General features: G+C 34.9%; 1 protein-coding gene across 7 annotated transcripts in view; it reads left to right on the top strand.

The window, feature by feature from the left end:
- LOC128243518 (uncharacterized) overlaps positions 1-24,224 on the top strand; it is a 38,361-nt gene that overhangs the window by 10,769 nt on the left and 3,368 nt on the right. For 5 of the 7 annotated variants that reach the window (XM_052961334.1, XM_052961330.1, XM_052961335.1 and 2 more), the window contains exons 2-18: positions 6,837-7,369; positions 7,938-8,145; positions 11,988-12,125; positions 12,828-13,090; positions 15,052-15,570; positions 15,906-16,067; positions 16,424-16,577; positions 17,169-17,451; positions 17,659-17,928; positions 18,184-18,311; positions 19,564-19,799; positions 20,167-20,305; positions 20,713-20,956; positions 21,326-21,446; positions 21,799-21,949; positions 22,456-22,568; positions 23,043-23,250. In XM_052961334.1, the coding sequence (XP_052817294.1) occupies positions 7,276-7,369; positions 7,938-8,145; positions 11,988-12,125; positions 12,828-13,090; positions 15,052-15,570; positions 15,906-16,067; positions 16,424-16,577; positions 17,169-17,451; positions 17,659-17,928; positions 18,184-18,311; positions 19,564-19,799; positions 20,167-20,305; positions 20,713-20,956; positions 21,326-21,446; positions 21,799-21,949; positions 22,456-22,568; positions 23,043-23,250 (3,431 nt within the window). In that variant the 5' untranslated portion in view covers positions 6,837-7,275. The other 2 variants (XM_052961333.1, XM_052961329.1) reach the window with 2 other exon arrangements.

The raw sequence follows: 24,224 nt of genomic DNA, 5'->3' as shown, positions 1-24,224 counted from the left end.
TTCTTAAACCTTTAGTAACGGTTTAAGCCATAAAACATTAATTTTCGAAAAGGAATATGAAAATCTACGATCTGACTTTTTGTCAGCAGTCTTATATTACTGGTTTGCAGATATTTACGCAAAAATTTGCTCTTTCAGAGACAAAAAATAAAAAAGTTGTAAAAATGGTATATCTGTGAGAGTGCAGCTTTAAAGCTTAATTTAATATCATTGTTTTCTAAGAAAATTGTGAATAATGAATATCATTGTTTTCTAAGAAAATTGTGAACAATGGCCCATATAGCCTTTATCCAATTTTATTTGCCAAAGGGATAAAGCTTGTGTGCAGTAAATAACATCCCAACTTTTCCCGTATGGCATGCCAAGAGCCATGTTTGGAGCCTCTCAAACTCCACTGCTCATAAATTCTGATGGTTTTCAGTAAAATTAAATCGGTTATATTAAATTAAAAGTGCACTGTTTGTTTATGCATGACAAAATAAAAGTGTTTTTTTTCCTGTATCAATACTGAGGTATAGTACACTCAAGGAAATAAAGAAAGGGGCATCTATTATAACAACTGTATCTCATTTCTAAGGTGCTTTTTCATGAATTTACTGTAGCTGATGGATTAGATTGTTTAAAAATCATAACATGTTTTTCCATTTGATTACCTTCCATGAATGTGTTGTTAAGAAGTCAGTTGTTTCAAACTAATATTCAACTATTTTAGAGATGAAACTTATTTAATTTTGTGAAGTGTATATTGAACTCTCTGATGCACAAACATTAAAAAAGTAAAAAAAAAACTCAGTCAATAACTTCTCACTTGTTTTGAAGATTTCATTCGTCATGACAACGTTTTCGAGATTATAGGGACTTAAATTAGTCTTATGAACATAATAATACTAAAAAACAAGACAAGAAACATTAAAAAAAGCTGTTTGATTCTTGGTGAAACAATTTTAGCGAAACAAGATCAGAGAGGTAGTTGGGAAAACATAAAAAGCGTTTTACATGCCTTAAAACAGGTGTTAGATGAGAGTGATTAGCTAATTGCGTAAATATGTATTAAATCAGGTTTTTGAGTAGGAGGTGAAAAATTTAAACAAAATAATGCATCAATTTGTTTCTGACTACCTGTTGTTAGATGATAATGCTTTGTTTTTGTTGAAAAATTCTTGGAAAATATGATTGAATGTTTTATAAGTTATCATGATGAGATGATCATTTTCATTTCATTATATTTGGCTTAGTTTTCATCCATGTTATGATTCATTTTATTTCACAAAATATTGCAATTTTGTCACATTAGCTTCTGACAGTTACTAAGAGCAGAAATTGACATGTGCAAGGTAAATTATTATAGGGTTATACTGTTATGCCCCGTGCATGCGTGGGTGCATGCGTGGGTGCTTGTTTGTGTACCTGTTTTTAATAATGATTGCTCATTATTTCATTGTTTATTGTGCTAATGCATTTTCCAGAAGGCCATATTGGAAATAAGACGTGTGTTATATATATTTATGTAATGCAATTCTTTTGTTTTAATTTGTTACGTTCATAACTTGAACAATGTTCATAATATTTATTATTAGTAGTATTAGTATTGTTATTAGTATTAGTTTATTATTATTATCATTATTATTATTATTATTATTTTAGTTTATTTTTTTATTTTATTATTATTATAATTATTATTATTATAAATAGTAGTAGTAGTAGTAGTAGTAGTAGTAGTAGTAGTAGTAGTAGTAGTACCGGTAATTAGTATTATTAGTATTATTTGACTATTATTAGTATTTTAAATATGTTGCTTTTCATTTGTTGCCCAATTTTAGATGTCAATAAATATAATAATATTATAGTAGAAAATGTTGAAACAATTTTTCCATAATTTGGCATATTTTTAGGAGACTTTGTTTCTATTTAGTCCGCTGCTTATAAGTTTTGATATACTGATCGAAAAACTGATTAACATAATATTATATAACGTTACATAATATCGTAATGTGCAGTAACATGAGTTTATTATGAAATGTCAGATTTATGTTTTTTATGTCACTATCCAGTTCTTTCAATAAAGGTTTATTTCCTCATGTACTCATGTTTTCTCACATAGATAAAAGTACAGTCATAAATATTTTACATGTCATAACAATAAGCTCTTTGCATTGAAGAAAAGCTTTGTATATCAAAAGTAAGACACACAGGATTCAATTATTGCCATTTGTGTACTGAAAGATCATGGAAGACCAGGTATTGTTATAGCCTTGGTGTTGTTAACTAATGAAAATGTCTTTATTATGCAAAAACTATAACCTTAATCATAACCCATTAAGATATTCAAACTAAACTTAGTATGGTGCCAGAAAGCCAGAGACAGTATTATAAGTTACGGGGTTAGTAGGTGACCAGATATGGGATTATATAATAATACGGGGCAACGAAACCATATCGGGTAAAAGCTAGGCTGCATGCATGAACCCCAAATATGGTTTCTTGCGCCCTATATATCTGGTCACCTACTAACCCTGTAATGTATGTATCATGTCGACCACCTTTTTACATGTTTATAAAAAAATTGTTTCATTTATTCATCAGAATCAGAAAATAGACACCATTTTGGTACGATATAAATTTGGTGACTCAGTTTGGAAAAATATGGGGTCACCGCGTGACCAGTCCTGGACCAATGGCATTGCCTCATTTATGTTGGAGAAGTGATATACTTATTTATAGGATGCCCATAACTACGACTTTAATAATTATGGAGTTAAGCCCCTTTTAGAATGAAAAATACAACAGATGAGAGTTGCAGTGCTCTGGTATAAATGTTTAAAGGGGCTGTACTCGGTATGATAAAATAGCGAAAAAAAAGAAAATTGTCGAAAACTGACATAAACTTGGCATCGATGTGTACAAAGCTTTGAAACTTACTAACTAAAGTACCACATAGTTTACAATTAATTTATATTTCGCAGTATTTTCTTATTTTTCCATTAAAAAGGATTACTTGGTATGTCTACCTAGTAGAATTAATTCCTTATGCATGATTGGCTTGTCGATGTTATCACGTGATACTGCCAATTTAGGTATATAGCTTAAATATTCCAACCATTTAGAGTTAGCCTTCGTAGCACAGTGTATACGACACTGGACTGCAATTTTTGGTATTTATTTTACAATTATGATATCAAAGAGTAAAACATTTTATTAAATAATTGTCCTGAGATTCGTTATAGAAAAAAACTTTTTTTGGTGCCAATCTGGTGTATAGTCCCTTTAAATGTTTAAATAAAATTATTATATTGTTTTTATTTTAATTAATAGGTACTTCACCAACAACCCAAGTCATTGAAATTGTACTTAAGCGCCTCAGTGCAAGTTTATACTTTAAAGTGACACTCTTATTCAAATTATCAATACATACTCATGTATAACAAGCATAAATTTTGAGTGATAAAACCTTTGGTTTATACTAATTTATTTTAGCTTGATTGAGACGAAAGCTGATAGCTTATAAGATCACTCTCGAGTCCGTTTCCTGGGCAGAAACCAGTACTGTGTCCTTTTTGAGAGGCCATGAGAAAGTACCCCTAGTGGGGATCGAACCCACAACCTCTTGGGTGAGAGGCGGATACCTATACCACTAGACCGCTCACCCATGACAAAATAAAACCTTTAACTACTTAAAAAATATTTATTATTTATAACAAGATAGTAACCGTATATTAAATAGCTAAATACGCAAACATATTAAATGATTGGTGAGTGCTAAAAGATTAACTGCAATGTACTATCATCTCATAAGGTAGAAATGCTGTGTTTTCTGCATCTTTCTTTCAATTAAAGTTAATATCACTCATAGAAACCTTTGATTTCGACATTTCTTTTTCTTTTTGATGTATTAAAACAATGGTATTAATTATGATAAATCTTATTTGGGAGTAAGAGTGTATCTTTAAATCATGAGGGTTAAGGGTGATGTAACAATTTTGTACCATGTTGCCAAGAACAACCTTCAATAATTTGCTTATAGTATAAGAGAATAGTATTCATTTATACAGTGACTAGTTACTGAATGGTTAAGCTCCACCTACTTCTAACCTCTTTGATATTGAACTACATGTATAAAAGAAAACAGAAGAAACACTATCAAACATGGTTCAATATTTACTGAAACAGTACTTTCCCTAAAAAGGATAGAAATTAAGAATTCATGCAGACTTTTAATAATTGTATTATAACTTTCTTTTAACCACAATGAATTCATTTGTCTCATATAAATCATATCTTATTTTTGCTATAATTCATAAAGATTCCAATATGATTGAATATAAGTGTTATGCATATTTCTCTGATATATGCATGGAATCTTTTTGTTGCTCTTTTTTAATTAATATTAATATTAAATTTTGACGAAAATTAATAAGTAATAAAAGGCAGCATTTAATTAATGGATAATGCTTTAATTTTAGGTTATTTTGTGCAATTACATCAATAACAATAGCTCACAGTGTCTATAAAGCTTAAATAAAGGCTTTCTCTTTTAACACAAAAGTTACAGTTAAGTCCTAAGTATATCTGCTCTGACTCATTTTATAAAGGAAAGCCGGAGCTCCATAAATGTTTAAATAAAGTCTAAATAAATCAAAGGTGTTTGATGTATAAAGACTGGATCAATGTTTATTCTTGTTTCTTATATTTACTTTGTAAAAGCGAAGGAATACAACTTTTATCGATCCATCTACCGATTGAAAACTTGTCATTAGAAATATGTCTGTATATATATTTGTGCAGACTTGCACGACATCGGTTTTAATGCAACGGAGATTAAAGTTTTACATGTGATCCATTCATGGGATGTTTTTATCGAAGTATATTCAGACTTTGTTTTATCATTTTTGGCAATTTTGCTTCAAGGCTGTGTGCTTTAAAGTTTATTTGTTTTTTCCATAACTGGGATCTTACAGATCTATCTTTGTTAACTTACGTTGGCGTAAACCTATTTGGCGTATAAATAAAGTCTTGTTTAGTAACCAGATATTTCTTTAATTGTTTTTGAGCAATCAGTGTTAATGTTTATTGGCTGTGATTGTGGGAAATATAGTAAAGTTGAGAGATAACGGAATTCACATTATTCGAATTAAGATTTTATGTTAACTTTGTATGATTATTCTGTTGCATTATATGCATTCCAAAGGGCTGTTAGTTTTGTGGAATATGAAGATTTATAAGGTATGTGCATACAATATATCATGCATATATTAGAATATAAGAAATATGTTGGAATTTGTCACCATTAAGTGAATCTGTATAATAGTATTTGCACTTAAAAGAACCGATTATGTCTAGTGCATTTCAATCACAGTATAATTACTTATAAGATGTTCTGCTGTCAATTCTTACAATAAGTGGGTATTTCATGATTTACCTAATGAAAAATAAAAAATAAAAATTTAAAGTTGAGTATTTTTTTTAGTTTGTCAGAGCTTATAATACAGATAACTTTTGACTTAAAGTGTATTTTACATCCTTATGTAATTTTGTTAAGTGTATTGTACATCTTGGTTTTATTCAGTTAAGTGTAATGGAGATTGTTAAATCTGCTGTCACAGTGAAGTGCAAACATACATGTATTTTAAATACACGGAAGCCTTGATCCCAAATGCAAAACTTCTTTAATTAAAAACACCGGTCAGTGCTTACTTCCATATAACACAACGCACGTCAACGGAAATCACAGCATTGGAGATTACACACTGGTTTAGTGGCCATCATTGATTTGGTCAAAACAGTTGCTCCCGAATCGTTAAGTTATCTTGTTAAAGCTGCACTCTCACAGATTGACCATTTTATCAACTTTTTTATTTTTGTCTTGGAAAGAGCAAATTTTTGCGTAAATATCTGCAAACCAATTATATAAGATTGCTGACAAAAAATCAGATCGTAGATTTTCATATTTCCGTTCGAAAATTATTGAGTTATGGCTTAAACCGTTACTAAAGGTTTAACAAAATTGCATAAAACATCAATTTTTGGACTTAGATATAAAAATCTGAGAGCTGATCTTATTCAGCAGTCATAACTGGCTTCCATAGATTTTAGCAAAAATTGGCTCGTTCAAAGGCAAAATATAAAAGAGTTGTCAAAACGTTCAATCTGTGAGAGTGCAGCTTTAATGGTATGCCCTTATAACAATTTGTATTTGTACCGATACAAACATACATTTGATTTTATATCGTAATTGGCGCATTTTAAAGCTTATTTATGCCAATAAAAACCATTATATGTAGCTCTAGCTAGTTTGTTATAAAAACTATATCTGTCTGGTTGAAAAAAAAGACTTAAAAAATAACTGAAATGGGCCTTTAAAAAGCTGGTTAGTTGTACACTAAGTTACTAATTTGCATGTATGTATTCTAAATTATTCAAATTGTATTTCCATGTTTGTGCATCAAATTGATTTCATTAAAATATTCTTAATGGAAGCTGTGTGTGTGACCCAGCATGTAATGTTCTTGCTGTTCGCAAAAGTGCATTAGGCCAAGAAAAAAAATATTTCATTTATCAAACACATTTTTAAAAATTGGGGAGGAAGCGTGGGATGGATTATATTTTACTCATTTTTTTTTATTTTTTATATAATTATTTAACCAAGTAATAAAACAGTATCAATTACTTCATCAGGCATCTTACCTCCTTTTTTCTGATTGAGAATACAAAATAATGGAGCAGGGAATCAGAAATGTGTCGACAAGCTAAACATTATTTTTATTTGGCCGTATACTGATTTTGCATGTGACTGCATGGTGTTGTTTAACATTTCAAAAATGTTATTTACTTTTTTTCAGGTCGGAAGCATTTGCCATGCCATTCACTAGATGAAAGCCGAGGATTTAGTGAATACTTTTAATGTGAGCCTCAAGAAAATTTAAAAACAAAAACAGTGATTTTTTATATATATATATGGAGACAAACTGCATCTGAAGATAACACATTTGCAAATTTTGTGGAATACAGATTTAAATTAAGAGCTCATTTTATCGTGAAATCCTGTCACAGTGCAGTGTAGATCTGAGCCTTACGAGTTGACATTTTATCAATAAGCATTGAAATCTAATACTAAAATCAGGATTTAATTGCTTTTAAAATTCAAGATCCATTATATGTGCATGATTTATTGATATCTGCAGAAGAACAGAAATCATGCAATACCACACAGAATATTTGGATGTAACCTGATTGGCTGAAGACTATGAATTGTGAATTTTGATTGGTTGAAATGTTACTATGGCAACATTTGTGACATTGGTGACCTGGCTTGCGGTTGTTATAGCAATATTGGTGTACAAAACTCAAGGACGATGCCTAACAGAAAGACCGTGTAAGTATTAAAAACTTTTAACCAGACTATCTTTAAAAAAATAATATTTCAAGACTGGATGGATGTATTTATGCCTTGCTCTTTTTGTAAGCATCAGCAATAACCTTGGCTGTTACTAAAAACATTCAAGATATTAAAACGAAACTTCATTTGCACATTGCAAGAGACGATACAAACCAGTTCCTAAAACTCTGACATGATTATTGTCCAATTGACTGGAAAAACAACAACAGACAAACATTGGGGTTTGCTCTGCAGCACTCTTCTGGTCTGTCTGATTTTCTGTCCGTCTGTCTTTATTTCCATCATTTCAAAGTTCAGTTTAGGTCATATAACACTAGTTATCTACTTCCTAGTGTCAGCAGTTTAAAGAGAGCATAATTTGAAGGGCATTTTTTTTTGTTATAACAGTAAGAATTAGAAAGATTTGATATAACTAATAATCTTAATTTGCCATCTAGATGAAAATGAATACATGTTTTTAATAACAAAAATGTAATATTTTCGCATAATTTTTTTCACATGTTATGCATTTAAGATTCTAAACTTAACCCATCCTTTTCAACAGTTCAATACCCACGTCATCTGTTCTACCGAGGGGAGAGTATTCCAATTGTTCTGGAGAACTCTATGCGCGCCTCGCACAACATAACAAACCACATACTCAAGATTATTCTTGAAGAAGTCGTCGGCTATGAGAGGGTGGAAATACGCACCAAAGACGCGATGAATGCTACCGCTATTATGAACAGAATCTCGGGATGTCCTGTCACAGGGTATATAGATTGCAACTTTCATTAGAGTTTGATATAGTATTAGTAAATCTTCTTGGAATGCCATTTCATTTACAAATACATAAAATGTCTCAATTTAGAAATCATTAATTAGTGTGCATATATTAAATGAATTATTAACCAGGTTTTCGCAAAGTGAAAGCTGTAAATTAGAATGACGTACATCGTTGTTCCGGCAGGCTGGCGATCGGGCGGATGGGAGTTCAATGTCAAACTAACCTATGGTATAATAATTTAAGTAAGGTCTGACATACATGTATAGTGACCAAACTTGGTATGTAAGGAAATTTTATATAGAGTGTTCATGAGATTGGGGCACCTAGGTTCATGGTCAAGGTTACATTTTTCTTAAAATAGAAAATTTGTTGGTACTAAATAACTTTATGTAAGGTTTATGGAGAGCTTTCATGGGATTGCAGTTAAAAAAAACAACAGTTGAAACTGAATCTCACAACAAAGGCTGAAGACTTCTTCAGTCAATCATTGTAAACCTGGTTTCGTTGCCTTGCCGCTTACCTTGTTTTGTAATTATATATAATTATATGCATGGTAGTTGTAGTATGGTTTAGCTCCGCATACTTTTTACTTATATCATATTGGAGTTCATGTATATAGGTAAGACAATGCATACTGTGGTATACTAATAAAGTAATGTTAATTATGATTTCCAAATTGACAAGGTCATCTGCACTGTAGTTTAACTTATTACATCAAGATGTTAAACTTTCCTGATAAATGCATTATGGGACATATTTCAGTAGTAATAAAACGTCTTATCAGGAAATCTGTATTTCTTGAAAATAATATCAGTTATCATGGGACAAAGCACTTCAAATTAGAAAATTAGTTTATTACCGCAAATGTTCAGACAGACGCTGCAAAGAGAGGACTTTAAATCATGTCTCATAAAAGTACCAGTTTGTTAAATGTCATGAAAGCATGCTTTTGTAAAAAGAAAGGTCAGTTTTTATGATGTATTATAGTCTAGCTCTGTCTATGTAGGGCATTATACCATTTTGAAATAGAAAACAATTTTAACACAAGTTTGTTTTTCATCACGTTGTGTGTCCCATGGTGTTGCCGAAATCTTAGCTTATGTATTTTTAAAAGTATTTTAATTATGTGTGTACTTTTACGATCATACTTCACATTGAACTTTGTGTTTAGGAAATAAAATAGACGCTTGACCTTTACATAATGTATTAAATCATATTTGAAAAGTACAGTTTGCCATATAATTTAATGGTCATATCAGTCAGTCACTAATTGCAAATGAACTTTCATTGTGAACAAGTGTTTCATGTCGAGACCTAAAATTATTATTAACAGAAAAGTCCCGGGATTAAGGCAGGTTTCAGACAAGTCTGATAAAGCTTTACTTCTGTTTGTGCGGTAAATGGAAACAGCATTTCGAGGTTTTGAGGCATTGATAAGTGCCATGTTTACACCGGCCCAAATCCACGATTGCATTCTGAACTAATTCTTTATGAAACATCAAAAGATATAATGAAAGTAAAAGTATCATATGATAAAACAACTGCCAGACTGTAAAACATTTTGGTGTTCAACTAATATGAGTGACAGCCAACAAAAGGCAGAACAACTGCTTATGCCAATGTGGCACAGTGACTTCAATTGCAACTTGTTTCAAATGTTGGATGTGACTTGGTCTAGTTTCGGTGATGTCACATGACCACGTGCACAGTGCAAAAAATGGGATGTCAATGTGCTTGGTTCAACAGATTTTTCTGAAAAATGATATAATTTATATGAATTACATGTATTACTTATTTTTGAGTTGCCATTTAATTAAGAAATTATGAAACTAGGTTTTGAAAAGTTATATAGCAAGCCTTTCTATAACGAATTTCAATTTTTTGGTATAAAGTGGCAACAGATGTAAGATTATTTTTATCGCATGACACATTGAAAAAAATGATGCCCTAAATGAAGATGAAAAAGAATTAGAAAACAGGGATGAAAGTAGCCAAAATTATATGTGTATACTATGGGGTGGTTCAGCACCATGCTCCCCTGGAAAATATTTATTATATCACCTGCGTAGCATTGCAGACTTATCAAGATCATCTTGATAGGCAGCGGCCTCTGTGGCATCACACTCTCATGTCTGCCCTCTTACTTATGCACATGTTATGCAATTATTACCATACTTGTACCCGTTTAACCAGTCTTTACCAAATAGATTATGAACAACCAAGTTTTGTTTATGAAGAGTTATGGCCCATAAAATGTCAAAATTTAACCAAGTTCACTTTGTCCACTCTCTAATATTTAATTTCTTATCCAATCCTTGACAAATGTGGTCACAATGTTAACAGCCATGATATCCTTACTGCCTTTTCAAATGGAAGTTGACATACAGTGAAACTGCGTTCCCTCGAACAAGCGGTCGCTTGAGAACCGGCGTTCCCTCGAGGTCGGAGCTTGGTCCCGAACTTTTTTCCTTCTATTTTCATATAAAATATACCAACGCTGCCTCGAAACCTAATTATGTCAAGCAGTCGAGCAATATCCTCGGTCCCAAGTACACAAATCGTGCACAAAACCTTATGGCTCCCTTGAGGTCATAATTTCACACTTTTTCCCGAACGTGTGTTCCAAAATAAACAAACAATTGCCAGGTGTTAAAATTTTCGCAAGTTGTAAAAATTGCAATGACAGTTAAAAGGCAATTTGAAAAGGTGTGAAAAACCGTTTATCACTGTTAACGCATGACCGATATTAGTTGATATGGGCATTTGAGATGATAATTTTGACAAGTTAATAACGAGAAGTTAATTGTGAGAAATTTAAATGAGTAATAAAAATATGATTAAAACACTACCATATCGATCCAACATCGGAATCTCTGAAAATAATTCCTTCTTGTCACTTTGCTTTGCAATTTGGCAAATGAGAAAGAACTTACAAATTGTCGAACACCTGAGCAATCTAGTGAAGCACCCATGACTGGGGGGATAGCTAGATCGGGTTCCTTACTTTCAAAATGTCACACCCAAATGAAAGAAAATAATTGTCAAACACCTGAGAAATCTAATGAAGGACGCATTACTTATACCAAGACACCAACACGCCCACTCACGTCCTTTACAGGAAAGAATCGGTGTCTTAGTAAACAGTCTGTTTGACGACTTCAAACTTAAAATACACTGAAAGATATTTCATATCAAACTGGAAAATTGAAAATCGGGTCGCTCGAAACATCGGTTCCCTCGAGGTTTTGTCTCGGTCCCTGGCGACCTCGAGCGATCGCAGTTTTACTGTATTTGTTTTGTGAAATTCTAGTTCTTTAAAGCTGGTAGAAGCAATAATTATATTAATATTGTTAGATTCTGACATATCTAAGACAAAAGCTGTACATTTTATGAAACCAGGCGAACGTTGCCTTCTTAGCTACGCCATTGTGAACATAGAAGTCTAGATGATGATCGGATTCAGTCAGGATGTTTAAGATTGGTTGGATAAAGTTTTAAAATCCTAGCATATTGTTAGGCTAATATATCCTTTCTTTGTGTGTAGCTGATTGGGAGCCATCTAGGCCGGGGAAAATGGTCAACACAATCATTTGGATGGTACCAGGACTAAGCTTTGTTGTATAAAGCTTCACTTTACTATAAATATCATATGTAAATATTTTCAGTCTGTTGTAGGTGTTACAGACCGAAAGCCTCAGAGCCTTAGAAACAAGGGTCAACACTGAAGTTAGGATAATGGCAGAATCCAGTCATTTTGTATTGAGCTTTGAGATACTGATAAAAATGAAATATTAGTTATCTTATGCCAATATTTCTATTCTGGTACAGGTGTGTTGCCGATGAACCACCATCAAGGCCGGAAACCATGGTGAATACGGAAGTATGGATGATGGCAGGATTTAGCCGTGTTCCCTGGACTAAATATGGCAACATCATTGACCTTGGACCACTAGGGCCGTTTGGAAGGTGAGTGTGATAATAAAGTATTTAATGCCCCTCACCCGCACCCGCCCCCACCCATGCATAAAAGTGTGAGGTATAAAGAGCTGCTCCAGCCTGTCCGCCAGTACACACAAGGATACATATGTCCCAAGAACATGTTTTTCAAACTCCTCTTACACAATTTGGAGGGTTGGTTTCAATTGTTCACATATAATCAGGCATCCAGTGCAAAATTAATGATCGCAAAGAAAAGATTTGTGATGCGTCATTTTTTACCAGAATTATTGCCCAATTATTTTTTTCTCTGTATGGTGTATAGTAAAACAGCCTTGTGTGTTGAATGCTCTTTCACAATTTGTATTGCCCTAGGTATATCACGAATTTACATTCAAGGCAGCATTCATATTACAAATGAATACTTGAAGGTACTTCAGAGTCCAATAGGAAAAAACGATTTTTTATATTTTTTAATGATAATTACAAATAGCATTTCAGATCTGAAATTTTTCATATAGTTGTTAAGTTTAATGCATTTATATGGCAAGCGTTAATTGTCTGGTTTAACACATGAAGTGGTATGTCATTTTTTTAAGGTTGATAACAAAAAGTATAATTCGCACTTGGACGGAGCTCACTGTAATGGTTTTAAAATGTTCAGACTCTCGATACTAGTAGTATAATTTTAATTTTATGTCTTGATTATTTAACATTTTTAAAAACTTTCAGGCTGGGTTGGTTCATGCGTTCAACCACAGTGGATAACCTCTGGAAAGATGACATTATTGCTGATCATTGGCGAGCCCTCAACCTGAATGCTGTGATCCGTAACTTCACCCTGGCAGAGAGCATCGAAACGGTTAAACAACTGACCCGTGTCGGGGACTCCTTCTACTGTAACAGCGCCGATTGTGTCGAGGGAATTTACTACGGCCCCAAGTGTAACCCCAATAATATGTATACTTGTTCAACCCTGCTGGCCAGCTATCCAGGTAATAACCTAAGTTTCAAATTAGGAGGTTTTTCATTCCAATTTATCAAGCATTTTGATGACAGTTCATACTAATTTAAGCTGACAGGGATTTTTCTATAGTACCCACGGGTCCGACTATCGGACCCATTCCCAAAGCAAAATATAAGATATTTTTTCCAATCTTCAGAAAAAAATCCCAATTTAAAAAAAGAAGAAGCCTGTACTGGTTCATTTTCAACATCCTTATAAATTGTGATGTAAATTTTTTTTGATACTTGAACTCGGAAATCATAGATTTTCATCACTTTCAGAGATCAGTATGAAATAATATCTGTCATGATTTATTGCGATAGATATTTACACTCAAGGATAAGCTTTTTCTTTAACTGTAAAATTTCCCAATTTCAGCATTTTTACGATGCAAATTTTCCCAAAATGTCTAGGGTCTTTTTCCCAAGAAGGGCAGAAAAAGCCCTGGCTGATATAAACCCCTCTATGTTTCCTGGGTAGAAACCAGTACTAGTGTAATCTTTTTGAAAGGCAAAGAGAAGGTACCCGTTGTTTAGTTCGATTCCACAACCTCTCATACCCACAGTTGATATATAGGTGTAAGAATCATGCTTGGTTATCTGAAAGAACTAGAAACAATTGTTCTTGTGACAATCTTCATGGTAAAGCCCAAGCGTCAGAAGAGGTAACAACATACACTTCCAGAAGTTTGAAAAAAAAAAAATTGTGATTATGTTAGAAATGAACCTTTGATAAGCCTTTATGGAATGCGAGGGCATCATTAAGAATGGAAAGCAGGGGCACTGTTTAAAATGGAATGCATTGTTTAGCATGGAATGCAGGGGCATCATTTAGAATGGAATGCAGGAGCATTGTTTAGAATGATATGCAGGGGCATTATTTAGAATGGAATGCAGGAGCATTGTTTGAAATTAAATGCAAGAGCATTGTTAAGAATAGAATGCAGGAGCAACATTAAGAATGGAATGCAGGAAATGTAGGGACATTGTTAAGAATGGAATGCAGATTTAGAATCATAAGTTCAAGGTCAAGTTCTATGAAACATTGAAATAAACTGTGTCAGTTTTATTGCCATGATGACAAATGATACACAATTAAATATTAATAAAATTGATGGATGGTATTTACCTCATAAAATGTTCTTTTGATATATATATTTTTCTATAAGATGTTCTTCAACAAACACTGAATTCATCATACTGGTAGGTTTCTTTGTTTTTAGAATTATTGTATCCAGATGTTTTGTTTAAAGCTTGTCTGTTTTCCAAAGAAGACAAGTTGAAATATTGTGTAACCTTTGATGTCCATGTCATTGGCGAAAGCGGATTGATTTTGTTGTTGTACAAAATCTTAAACCTACTTAAGGCCAACAACTATAATTTTTGTTCAAAATATTTACATGAAATTTAGTATGCATTGTCACCTTAATATAAAAATCAATAACTGTTTCTATTTCTATATGCAGTTATTGTGTTATTGCACTAGAGTGATGCATGATTGTGTACTGAGTTTTATGTGGATGGCCGTGACTTTTGTTTTAGTGTTGGCTAAGGTTTAATTGGGCAATATGTATTTGTATCAAGACTTATACTGTGGGGGGTTTTCGGCTCTTTTTAGGGCCGAAATTCTGCTCCATTCTCCACATTAAAATGTTTGTATTTTTCCCTGCCCAGGTAAAATAATCCCCATTATTTTTTATTTTTTTTGAGGAGCATTGACAAAGGTAGCAATATAGTGTCATTCACGAAAATTGCCAAAATTTTTTTAGTAGAAGGTTTGAAAACAACTTGAACATTACGGTATATAAATCATGTTAGAAATATTCCATTATTGCAATAACAAACTATTTTCCCCTAGCAAAGGACCCTGCCACCATTTCATTAAAAGTGGGAAATAAACACTGTCAAAAATCTGTCTAACAAAATAAATATATGTCAATCTTTCTTGCAGAGATGGACATGGGTGCTTTAAAGGCGCAGGTTCGGAATCTCAAACTTCCTGTCAACATAGCCTGGATTGGTCCCCACCTTCAGCACTTTATCCACGACCGTGTTTCCCGCCAAAACAGACCCGTACTTTTCTTCAGCTGGGAACCAAACACTCTTACAGCTGGTAAACTTTTCACAAGGGTAAAATTTCCCCTCTGCCAAAATGATCTCACCCAACTACCCACGGACTGTGATTTTGGACTCAACCAGTTTACCAAAGTGGTATGGTCAAAAGTGAAGACCAGCATACCAGAAGCGTACCATGTGATTTCAAAGATGACGTTTCATCAGGACGAATATATCCAAATGTTGCAAGTTCGGGATGAGTCTGTGGAAAACGTTGCATGCCAGTGGGTTCGGAGAAATGAGGAGGTTTGGAAAACATGGCTGCCAGCAAATCTCTCTAATAAAACGAAAATCTATTTAGGTGGCCTATTTCCCATGTCGGGTCATTACTGGACGGAGCCAGGCTTGGTACAAGGTAGGTTTTGTTTGAACTTTTCACTGATCGTAGTAACTTTTAGCACTGACAAATTGTTCCTGACAGTCTTTAGTCTAGAAACATTCATCATTTAAGTATTCTCGTTCTTGCAATTATTTATTGGGTATGTCATGTGTGATAAATAAATTGTTTGCTGAAAACATGAACTGACTCTAGACATTATATATTATTTATCATGCTGTTCTTTTAGAGAGCTTTCAAGGACAAATTTCAAATCAAATGGTCTAGACGAATATAATAAAAGATGTGTTAAGAATTTTAAGGTCTAAACTCAAATATAAAACAAATATCTCAGTCTGAAAAAATATTTAAAGGTGGTGAATTAGCCCTGGACATTATCAACAAGGATCCAACTGTTCTGCCGGAACACGAGCTCGAGATGATTGTGTCTAACAGCGAGTGTCTCCCAGATGTGGCGATGAAGGCCTTCATCAAATACATCACAAACAATACCATATCCATCGCAGGAATACTTGGTAGGTGCTGAGGGAGATTAGTATCTTTTTTGTGGCAGATAATTTAATACTTTTTTGTTTTGAAGCGCAGATATTGTTATAACATTTTTAACATTTACCTTTTGAAATGTCATTTCTGAGCTCATCAGTTTCTGAGCTCATTCTGTTTTATGAAGAAATGAAGGTAAGGTATTGTGATAGTCTTGGTGTGGCTGTCTTCTTGGTTATGCAAAAATTTAAACCTTTACCATAATTTAAAACTACTAAAGACATTGAATTGGAACTTGGTATAAATGTTACCCAAGACAATACATACATACAGCATGGCCCATAACTCTTGCTTTAATAATCATCATTATTTAATCTTTATTATGCAGGTCCAGGGTGCTCAGATGAGGCCGAGCCTATTGCCGCCCTTTCTCGCCATTTCAATATGTTGACAGTGAGCTACGGGGCTGAGGCTTCGTCCCTCTCGGACAGGCAGAAATACCCGTACTTCTACCGCACCATACCGCAAGTCGACCATCATAGGTACAGGCAATTTCTTTGCTGATCTGCTTTAAAAGAAAAGAAGGCATGATATTGTCTGCAGCCTTTGTGTTGTTGTCATGGCAACTGAGAACATGACATACTTGTGTTGGTTATATTTTGCACTAACAGTAGCAAGTTAAAAGAGTTGTATACTCTCTGAGAACGCTCCCTAAGATTGTTTTTCCTTCCATATCTTATAAAACAGTGTATTTATAGTTTTTGCTGTTTGATACACAAGTTCCATGATCAGAATTGCGGCACACTTCATGAACCTGATAAAATCTATTTGTATATTAACTTGTATGAAAGGGATTAGCAATACCCTCTGACCATTGATATAAATAAAATATCCCGATAAATCATTTATCAAGGTCAAAGGAGAGTTTCGTGGATTAGCTGTATTTCATCCATCACTGATTCAAAAATATTTAAATCAGTGATGGATGAAATACAGCTAATCCATGAAACTCTCCTTATTCCTTGAAGCAACAGCGAGCATGGCCTTTAATATTATTCCTTAAAGCTCTTACTGCTTGTATTTCTCATGTTTTTAACGCCATTTGTCTTTCACCACTCCATCTTATGTTACAGGTATGTGTATGAGAATTTTTTCAACGCGATGGGTTGGCGTCAAGTCGGGGCAATATCTGAGGGTGGGCAGGAGTTTCCTGAATATCATCTACTACTGCAGGACCATCTCCAACATTCTGGGATTTCGGTTGTTGTGAAACGTCAGCTTGTGAGAAACTACCAGCTTAACCAGTTGGATGTGTCGCAGATATTTGCAGATCTCCGAGCTCAGAATGTGCGAGTGATTATTGCAGATTTCTTCGTGTTTGCGGCCCGAGCTGTCATGTGTGAGGCATGGAGACAGGTATGCGTTGGCTGTTTTCATGTATTGTAGCACTAGTTAGTTATTTATGAGGAATTCTTTTTGTATTATATTTGCATTGTGTTGAGTTGGTGTACATAATATAAAACTAAGATGTTTATTTTTACAATCATGAGCGGAAATGTCAACAGTTGTTTCAGATCTCGTACCAAGTAAACTTACTTTCTAACTTGAAATTTCTTATTCTAGCGTATGACTGCCCATGAGGGTTATGTATGGTTCCTGCCTGCCTGGTACGCTGAAGACTGGTGGGACGTCGACTATTACAACTCCAGGCCCAACCCCGGGGATCCCCGCCCCCAGGAGCACATTCCTTGTACCACAAACAACATGGAGTATGCTATAGACGGCCATTTTGTCCTCCAGAAGACGTTTACCAATCCTGATAATACGCCCGTTGTCGGCGGTATAGATATCGGACAGTACAAGATGTTCTATGCTAAAAGGGTTGGAAAAGCTGTGAGTTTTTGAAGCTAAATGATGCATTTCTTTTAAAACATCTGTTTAGTTTACTACATTGTTAATGAGTTTAATTGTCAGGTAAGCCTTTTTTTTATAATTATGCTATATCAACATTGAAGATGCCAAGGATAGATCTAACTCTTTTATGCTTTGTGGAAATATATAGCGTATAGTTGTTTGTTTTTGTGTAATATCGTAATATGTCTCCAGAGTGAGCACCAAGAGCTATGTTTCATGACTTGACATTTGCAGGATCGATATGGTACACCATTTGCCTCGTATGTGTATGATGCAGTGTGGACGTATGCCAAGGCCCTTGATCGAGTGTTGCGAAGACATCCTGGCGCCCTGGAGAACATACACTCCAATGAAAACACACAGTATGTACAGATTTTAAGGTTTTAAGTGTTTGGCAATGTGGCATTGTAGATATGATGTTATATTTTGGTGAATTCTTGGGGGACATAACTCATTTTGTGGACTTTATTGAAAATTGACGACAATAATTATCAGAGTTCGCAAAAACGTCTGAACAACCAGTCAAGGTTAGCATTTGAGAGGGTTTAGTTATAAAAGCCAAATTTACAAATTTGCCACATTTATTAAGAAAAAGAAATTTGTGTTTGGTATGCCAGGTATTCGCGGTGTCAGGTAACTTACTATTCATTGTTATGAAAACACACAATATGCACTCCGATATGCACTCCGTGACTTTTTGCCATTTTTATGATGAGTCATTCTGTAAAAATTAAGCAGTGTTACTTAAAACAAAAAAAAGTGTTTACGCAATTTATTGTAACAAAACATACACAGTTCATGCACGTCTGCTTTTAAATCTAAGCAGCTAGAACATTGGAATGTTAGATCTTTTCTCTATGTGAAACAAATTTAAAAAAAATAAAATAGCCATAACAGTTAAATTCCGTTCCAGCCATCTGGAACTTCTGGTATAGAGTTTAAGGGACGGCATGTTCCATTAACATTCTTAATCACAGACTTTGTCTTATTGTCATATTTTCATGTGTGTGTTTTTTTTTCTTTGAGTTTGTAAAATTTGAACTTCAGCCAGTATTTGAGTGGGAAACAAATTTAAAGGAATGAAAAAAATAATTTGTGGCCATCTGTGGTGTTCCTTCAGATTTGAGATTTATGATCCTTCAATTAATGAAACTCGCCCCACTCTCTTTCTCAAGAGGACCCAGGTCCAGCCCATCCAGCATTTAAACTTAAAGCCCTTCAAGGGTGGGAGTTGTGTAGTGTGTATAGGTATCCACCTCTCACCCAAGTGGTTATGGGTTTGATCCCCACCAAGGAAACTTTTGCAAGGCCTCTCTTCATTGACACCAGTACTGCTTTTTACCCAGGAAACACACTTGAGCATGAATCTATAAGCTATCAGCTCCTATCACGATCAAGCTAGAAGAAATTAGTATAAACTTTAACAAACAAAACAAGCGCTTCATAATGCACATACGAATTGGTCAGGGTTTGATTCTTTTAGCTACATTTACATCTTTTTACTATATTGAATTAGAATGAAAAGGTTAAAGAGGATAAACACAACTAAATTATAGCTACATGTTTTGAAGTAGAATAAAGAGGTTAAACACAACTATTTTTTCTTCTTTTCAGGTTGTTTGTAGAGGAGATCACAAAGACAAACTTCCAAGGTGTATCTGGCCACATTCAATTCTCAGGCGGTGATCGGCCTGGTAACATTTCCATAGTCCAGAAATTCTTAAACGAGACCCGCCTTGTCGGTCGATACCAGCCGGGGCCAGACAACAAAAAGGGGACCCTTGAAATACAGACAGGGGCTCTTCGTTGGCTCACTCCCGGGGGAATCACCCCTAGTGACGGAAATCCAGGTTGGCAGCTTTTATGTTTAAATGTTTACAAAAAAAGTATTTTATTGTTTTAAAACTTTCTGTGTCTTTGTACATGAAACAGCATTTAATTGTACAAATTTCCTGCTTAAAGCCAGGTAGAAGTGTATTAAACTGTTTTCCTTAAAGTCTTTGCATGATTGTATGGTTATTGGTCTCAATATAATATGGAAAAACTTTCACAAATTGACTGCATCACCTAAAATCATTCTCTGTTCTTTATAATTTAGATTGAATTCAAAAATGATTTTTACTGAAAGATAGTTTTCAACTTTTAACATTTGACTATTCATATTTTTTTTCCGTTTAGAAGTGGAAGACTGACTATTCATATTTTTTTTCCGTTTAGAAGTGGAAGACTGCCTGATTGAGGCTTTCCGAGCCGTACTGAATGTTTCCTGTGAGATGGCCATAGTTATTGCCAACGTTATGGCCTTCGCAACGTTTGCCCTCATTCTGATTGCCATTCTGATCTTCTTCAAACTCAGGTACAGTTGCATTCTTGATAGATTACCTCCCTTAGATATGAGATTGTGTAGCTCAATTGTCTCCCTTAGATTTTCTGTTAAAATTACCAATTTCAAATCTGGAATGAACAAAAGGATGGCAACATGTAAGTAAATTTCGAGAGAACAGAATATGTTTAACTACCTTTTCTTAAAGTATTAAATAAATATGCCTTCAACATTTTTTTTTTAAATTACTTTAAATTACTCTGAGAATAAATGTTGATATCCTTGGGCACAGACAATAACTCCATTTTACCAGGTTGACTCGTGCCTAAGAACAAGATAGTGTTTAGGTGTGTGCAAAAATCAGTTAGTATTTAACATTTTGACTGAATAATGCTACATTAATTATTCTTTTTTATTTTTAAATTTCTACGTTGCCACAGATATGACAAAAAGGTCAAGGCCACCCACCAGCGTATGAAGGAGTTAGGCCTTATTGGCGGAGACTTTTCTCAGTGTTTCTCACTTGATGAGTGGGAAATTCCCAAGGAGAAGGTTGTACTCAATCGTAAACTCGGGGAAGGGGCGTTTGGGACTGTTTACGGAGGTGAGGCTCAGATTGACGAGGATGGGTGGACGGCCGTTGCTGTAAAGACGCTGAAAGTCGACTCGAGTGTGCAGGAGAAGGTGGGTGGTTTGTTGTGATTGGTTGATTTTAAGACATTTTGGTAAACCTAACATTTTAAGTTATGTTGGCTAAATTGACTAAGATTTTGATTTAAGATTTGCATGACTAAAATTCTTTTGTCAAGATATTCATTGAGGTTTCCAACGCAAATTTTTCGAAGATCAGATAAAGCTGTGTTTCTTACAGTAACCATTATTGTAATTTTTCATTGTCAGTCATGTAATAAAAAAGGCAAAGATCCTACAGTTTAAAGAAGCATACTGAAAAGGTTATATTACTAAGCATCTGAAATCTGAAACTTTACACTACCATATGCACCATTAAAGCACTTCAAAGTAAACTAACTAATAGTTGTGCACGTCCCACAGGTTGATTTCTTGAGTGAAGCGGAGTTGATGAAGCGTTTCCAGCACCACAACATTGTCTCCTTGCTTGGCGTGTGTACTCGGGAGGAGCCAGTTTACACCATCATGGAGTTCATGCTGCATGGTATGTAACTCTTAAGTAGTTTTTTTACCCTTTTTTTCTTTTGGGAAGATGAAAGTCAGGTTATAACCTTGCCTTGGATTTGGCATTATCATTGTTGGCATTAATGTTTCCATGTATTATTTTTTTCCAATCTTGACCATAAAAAAGAATGATATCCGCGTAAAACTAAGTACATAGGGAATATGCATACATGTATGTATGACAAAGCCCATAGCTTTGGCTTTATGCCTCTTAATTTAATATCTTCCCAAGATGAAATAGCAAACTAACTGACATGAGTCCCTTGAATATCTTCTAAAGGTAAAATAGGTAGCTATCTTAACTTGAGCGAAATGAATGGCTGGTTTTGTAGGTGACTTGAAGACATACCTGTTGTCTCGTCGTAACTTGGTCGGCTCGCTTGCGAAGGAGGCAGAGGACGTCAGCGCTGAGAAGCTGACACAGATGGCCCTTGATGTCGCTCTGGGGCTGCGATATCTACATGATCTCAAATACGTTCACAGGTATCACATATATTATACGCTAATTTGGCAGTTTCATTTTTTAAAAAGCATGTTTAAGTTGGTTTCTGGTACATAATCATTTAGCTGTAGGGCTAACATGTTTGTCTGTTTTATCACATTATAATGGAGGCTAAATTAATAAGGATATTTTAACCAAGACGGTTCTTGGGCGCATGTGAGTTTGGTATGTGGTCACCAAGCCGGACAAGTGGGTTTTCTCCGGTTTCCCCCCCAACACAAGACCACACTCCCGCATAAAATTATGCCAACTAGAGTGATTAATATAATGTTGTAATAACTTGTTTCACAATCATTGTAAAGTAAATATGTTTAAACTAAACTAACCAAGATGGTAAAATTGTTCTTTTAATGAATACAGTCTGATTAGAAACCATTCGTAAGTGGTTTAATGAATTTTGACGTCTCATGTTTAAAGGTAAGGTAAAACTGAAAGCATCAGATAAAATATTGTAAAAAAAAATTATACCTGTATTTGTCGTTTACAGGGATCTTGCCTGTCGGAACTGCCTAGTCCATTCTAACGGCAGCGTTAAGATCGGGGATTTTGGTATGACAAGGCCGACATGTGATACAGACTACTACAGGTTCAATAAGAAAGGTAACTGTCAATGCATTCTAGTCTTTTAGCTCCTGTTTCTGGAAGGAAAAAGGAACTGAATTCGCCAATGCATATTGGTGTTGTGATAAAATTTTAAAACAATATAGTTGAGAAATGTGAATTATATCGACTGAGAAAACATAGGAGCATCTTCACCTTCCTGACAAATTCTCCTCATTTCTTCCAACTTACCTTCTTTGCACTGGTGGTAGAAATACACATTTAACCCCTACAGTCGAACCCCTTTGGCTCAAACTCACTTGGCTCGTATAACTTGTTGGCTCGAACTGGATGTAAGGACCAATTTCTTTATGCTGTAGGTAAACTTTCTCGCTCGGCTAGAACTTTCCGAGGCTCGAGGTATTTTCGCCAGTCCCTGGGAGTTTGAGCTAATGGGGTTCGACTGTAGTTGAAACCTGTGCAATTTTTTTGTTTATTATGATTACTATTATAAAATATATGCCCAATTTTCAGGTATGCTACCAGTGCGATGGATGTCTCCAGAAAGCCTGTCTGATGGATTTTTCTCTGCCAAGTCAGACGTGTGGAGTTACGGGATTCTGATATATGAAATCATCACGTTTGGCAGTTTCCCGTACCAGGGCATGTCCAACAGTCAGGTCCTGGAGTTTGTGAAGAACGGAGGGCGTCTCATCCTTCCTAGGAACTGCCCAGAGAAATTGTATGTTGGTTTTTAAATTATTCCTCACTTAATATTATGTTCATCTTTTTTTCCAAAGTAAAAAGAAGAGGTATTGTAGTACCTTGGTAGTCAACATCCTGCAAACATTTTGGCCACAACTCAAAAATCAGTCCACTTCCAACTCCTGTCAAGTGGTAATACATTTATGTACGTTAAGTTATGTGAATTACTTTGGCCTTTATGATTTTCAAGTTATTTCCCTTCGTTTCCTGAGAGAAGCATCTAGGCAGCTGTTGGCAGACTGCTCTTGTTCATCTAGGCAGCTGTTGGCAGACTGCTCTTGTTCATCTAGGCAGCTGTTGGCAGACTGCTCTTGTTCATCTAGGCAGCTGTTGGCAGACTGCTCTTGTTCATCTAGGCAGCTGTTGGCAGACTGCTCTTCTTGTTCATCTAAGCAGCTGTTGGCAGACTGCTCTTGTGCATCTAGGCAGCTGTTGGCAGACTGCTCTTCTTGTTCATCTAGGCAGCTGTTGGCAGACTGCTCTTGTTCATCTAGGCAGCTGTTGGCAGACTGCTCTTGTTCATCTAGGCAGCTGTTGGCAGACTGCTCTTGTTCATCTAGGCAGCTGTTGGCAGACTGCTCTTCTTGTTCATCTAGGCAGCTGTTGGCAGACTGCTCTTGTTCATCTAGGCAGCTGTTGGCAGACTGCTCTTGTTCATCTAGGCAGCTGTTGGCAGACTGCTCTTGCTCATCTAAGCACCTGTTGGCAGACTGCTCTTGCTCATCTAAGCACCTGTTGGCAGACTGCTCTTGTTCATCTAGGCACCTGTTGTTAGACTGCTTCCATCTATCTAGGCAGCTGTTGGCAGGGTGCTCATGTTAGTGTTTTTAAATGGCACAAGAAATCCTATAAATTGACTTTTAGCCAAAATATGATTGTTGTTACAAAAGATTTTTTACATGTTGAAGTTTAAGAAAAACTTGATTCTGTTTACAACAACTTTTATCAAAA

The sequence above is a fragment of the Mya arenaria genome, chromosome 8, assembly GCF_026914265.1.
Source record: "Mya arenaria isolate MELC-2E11 chromosome 8, ASM2691426v1".
Classification (NCBI taxonomy): domain Eukaryota; kingdom Metazoa; phylum Mollusca; class Bivalvia; order Myida; family Myidae; genus Mya; species Mya arenaria.
Note: the sequence above shows the minus strand (reverse complement) of the source record. Positions and strands in the feature narration are given on the sequence as shown.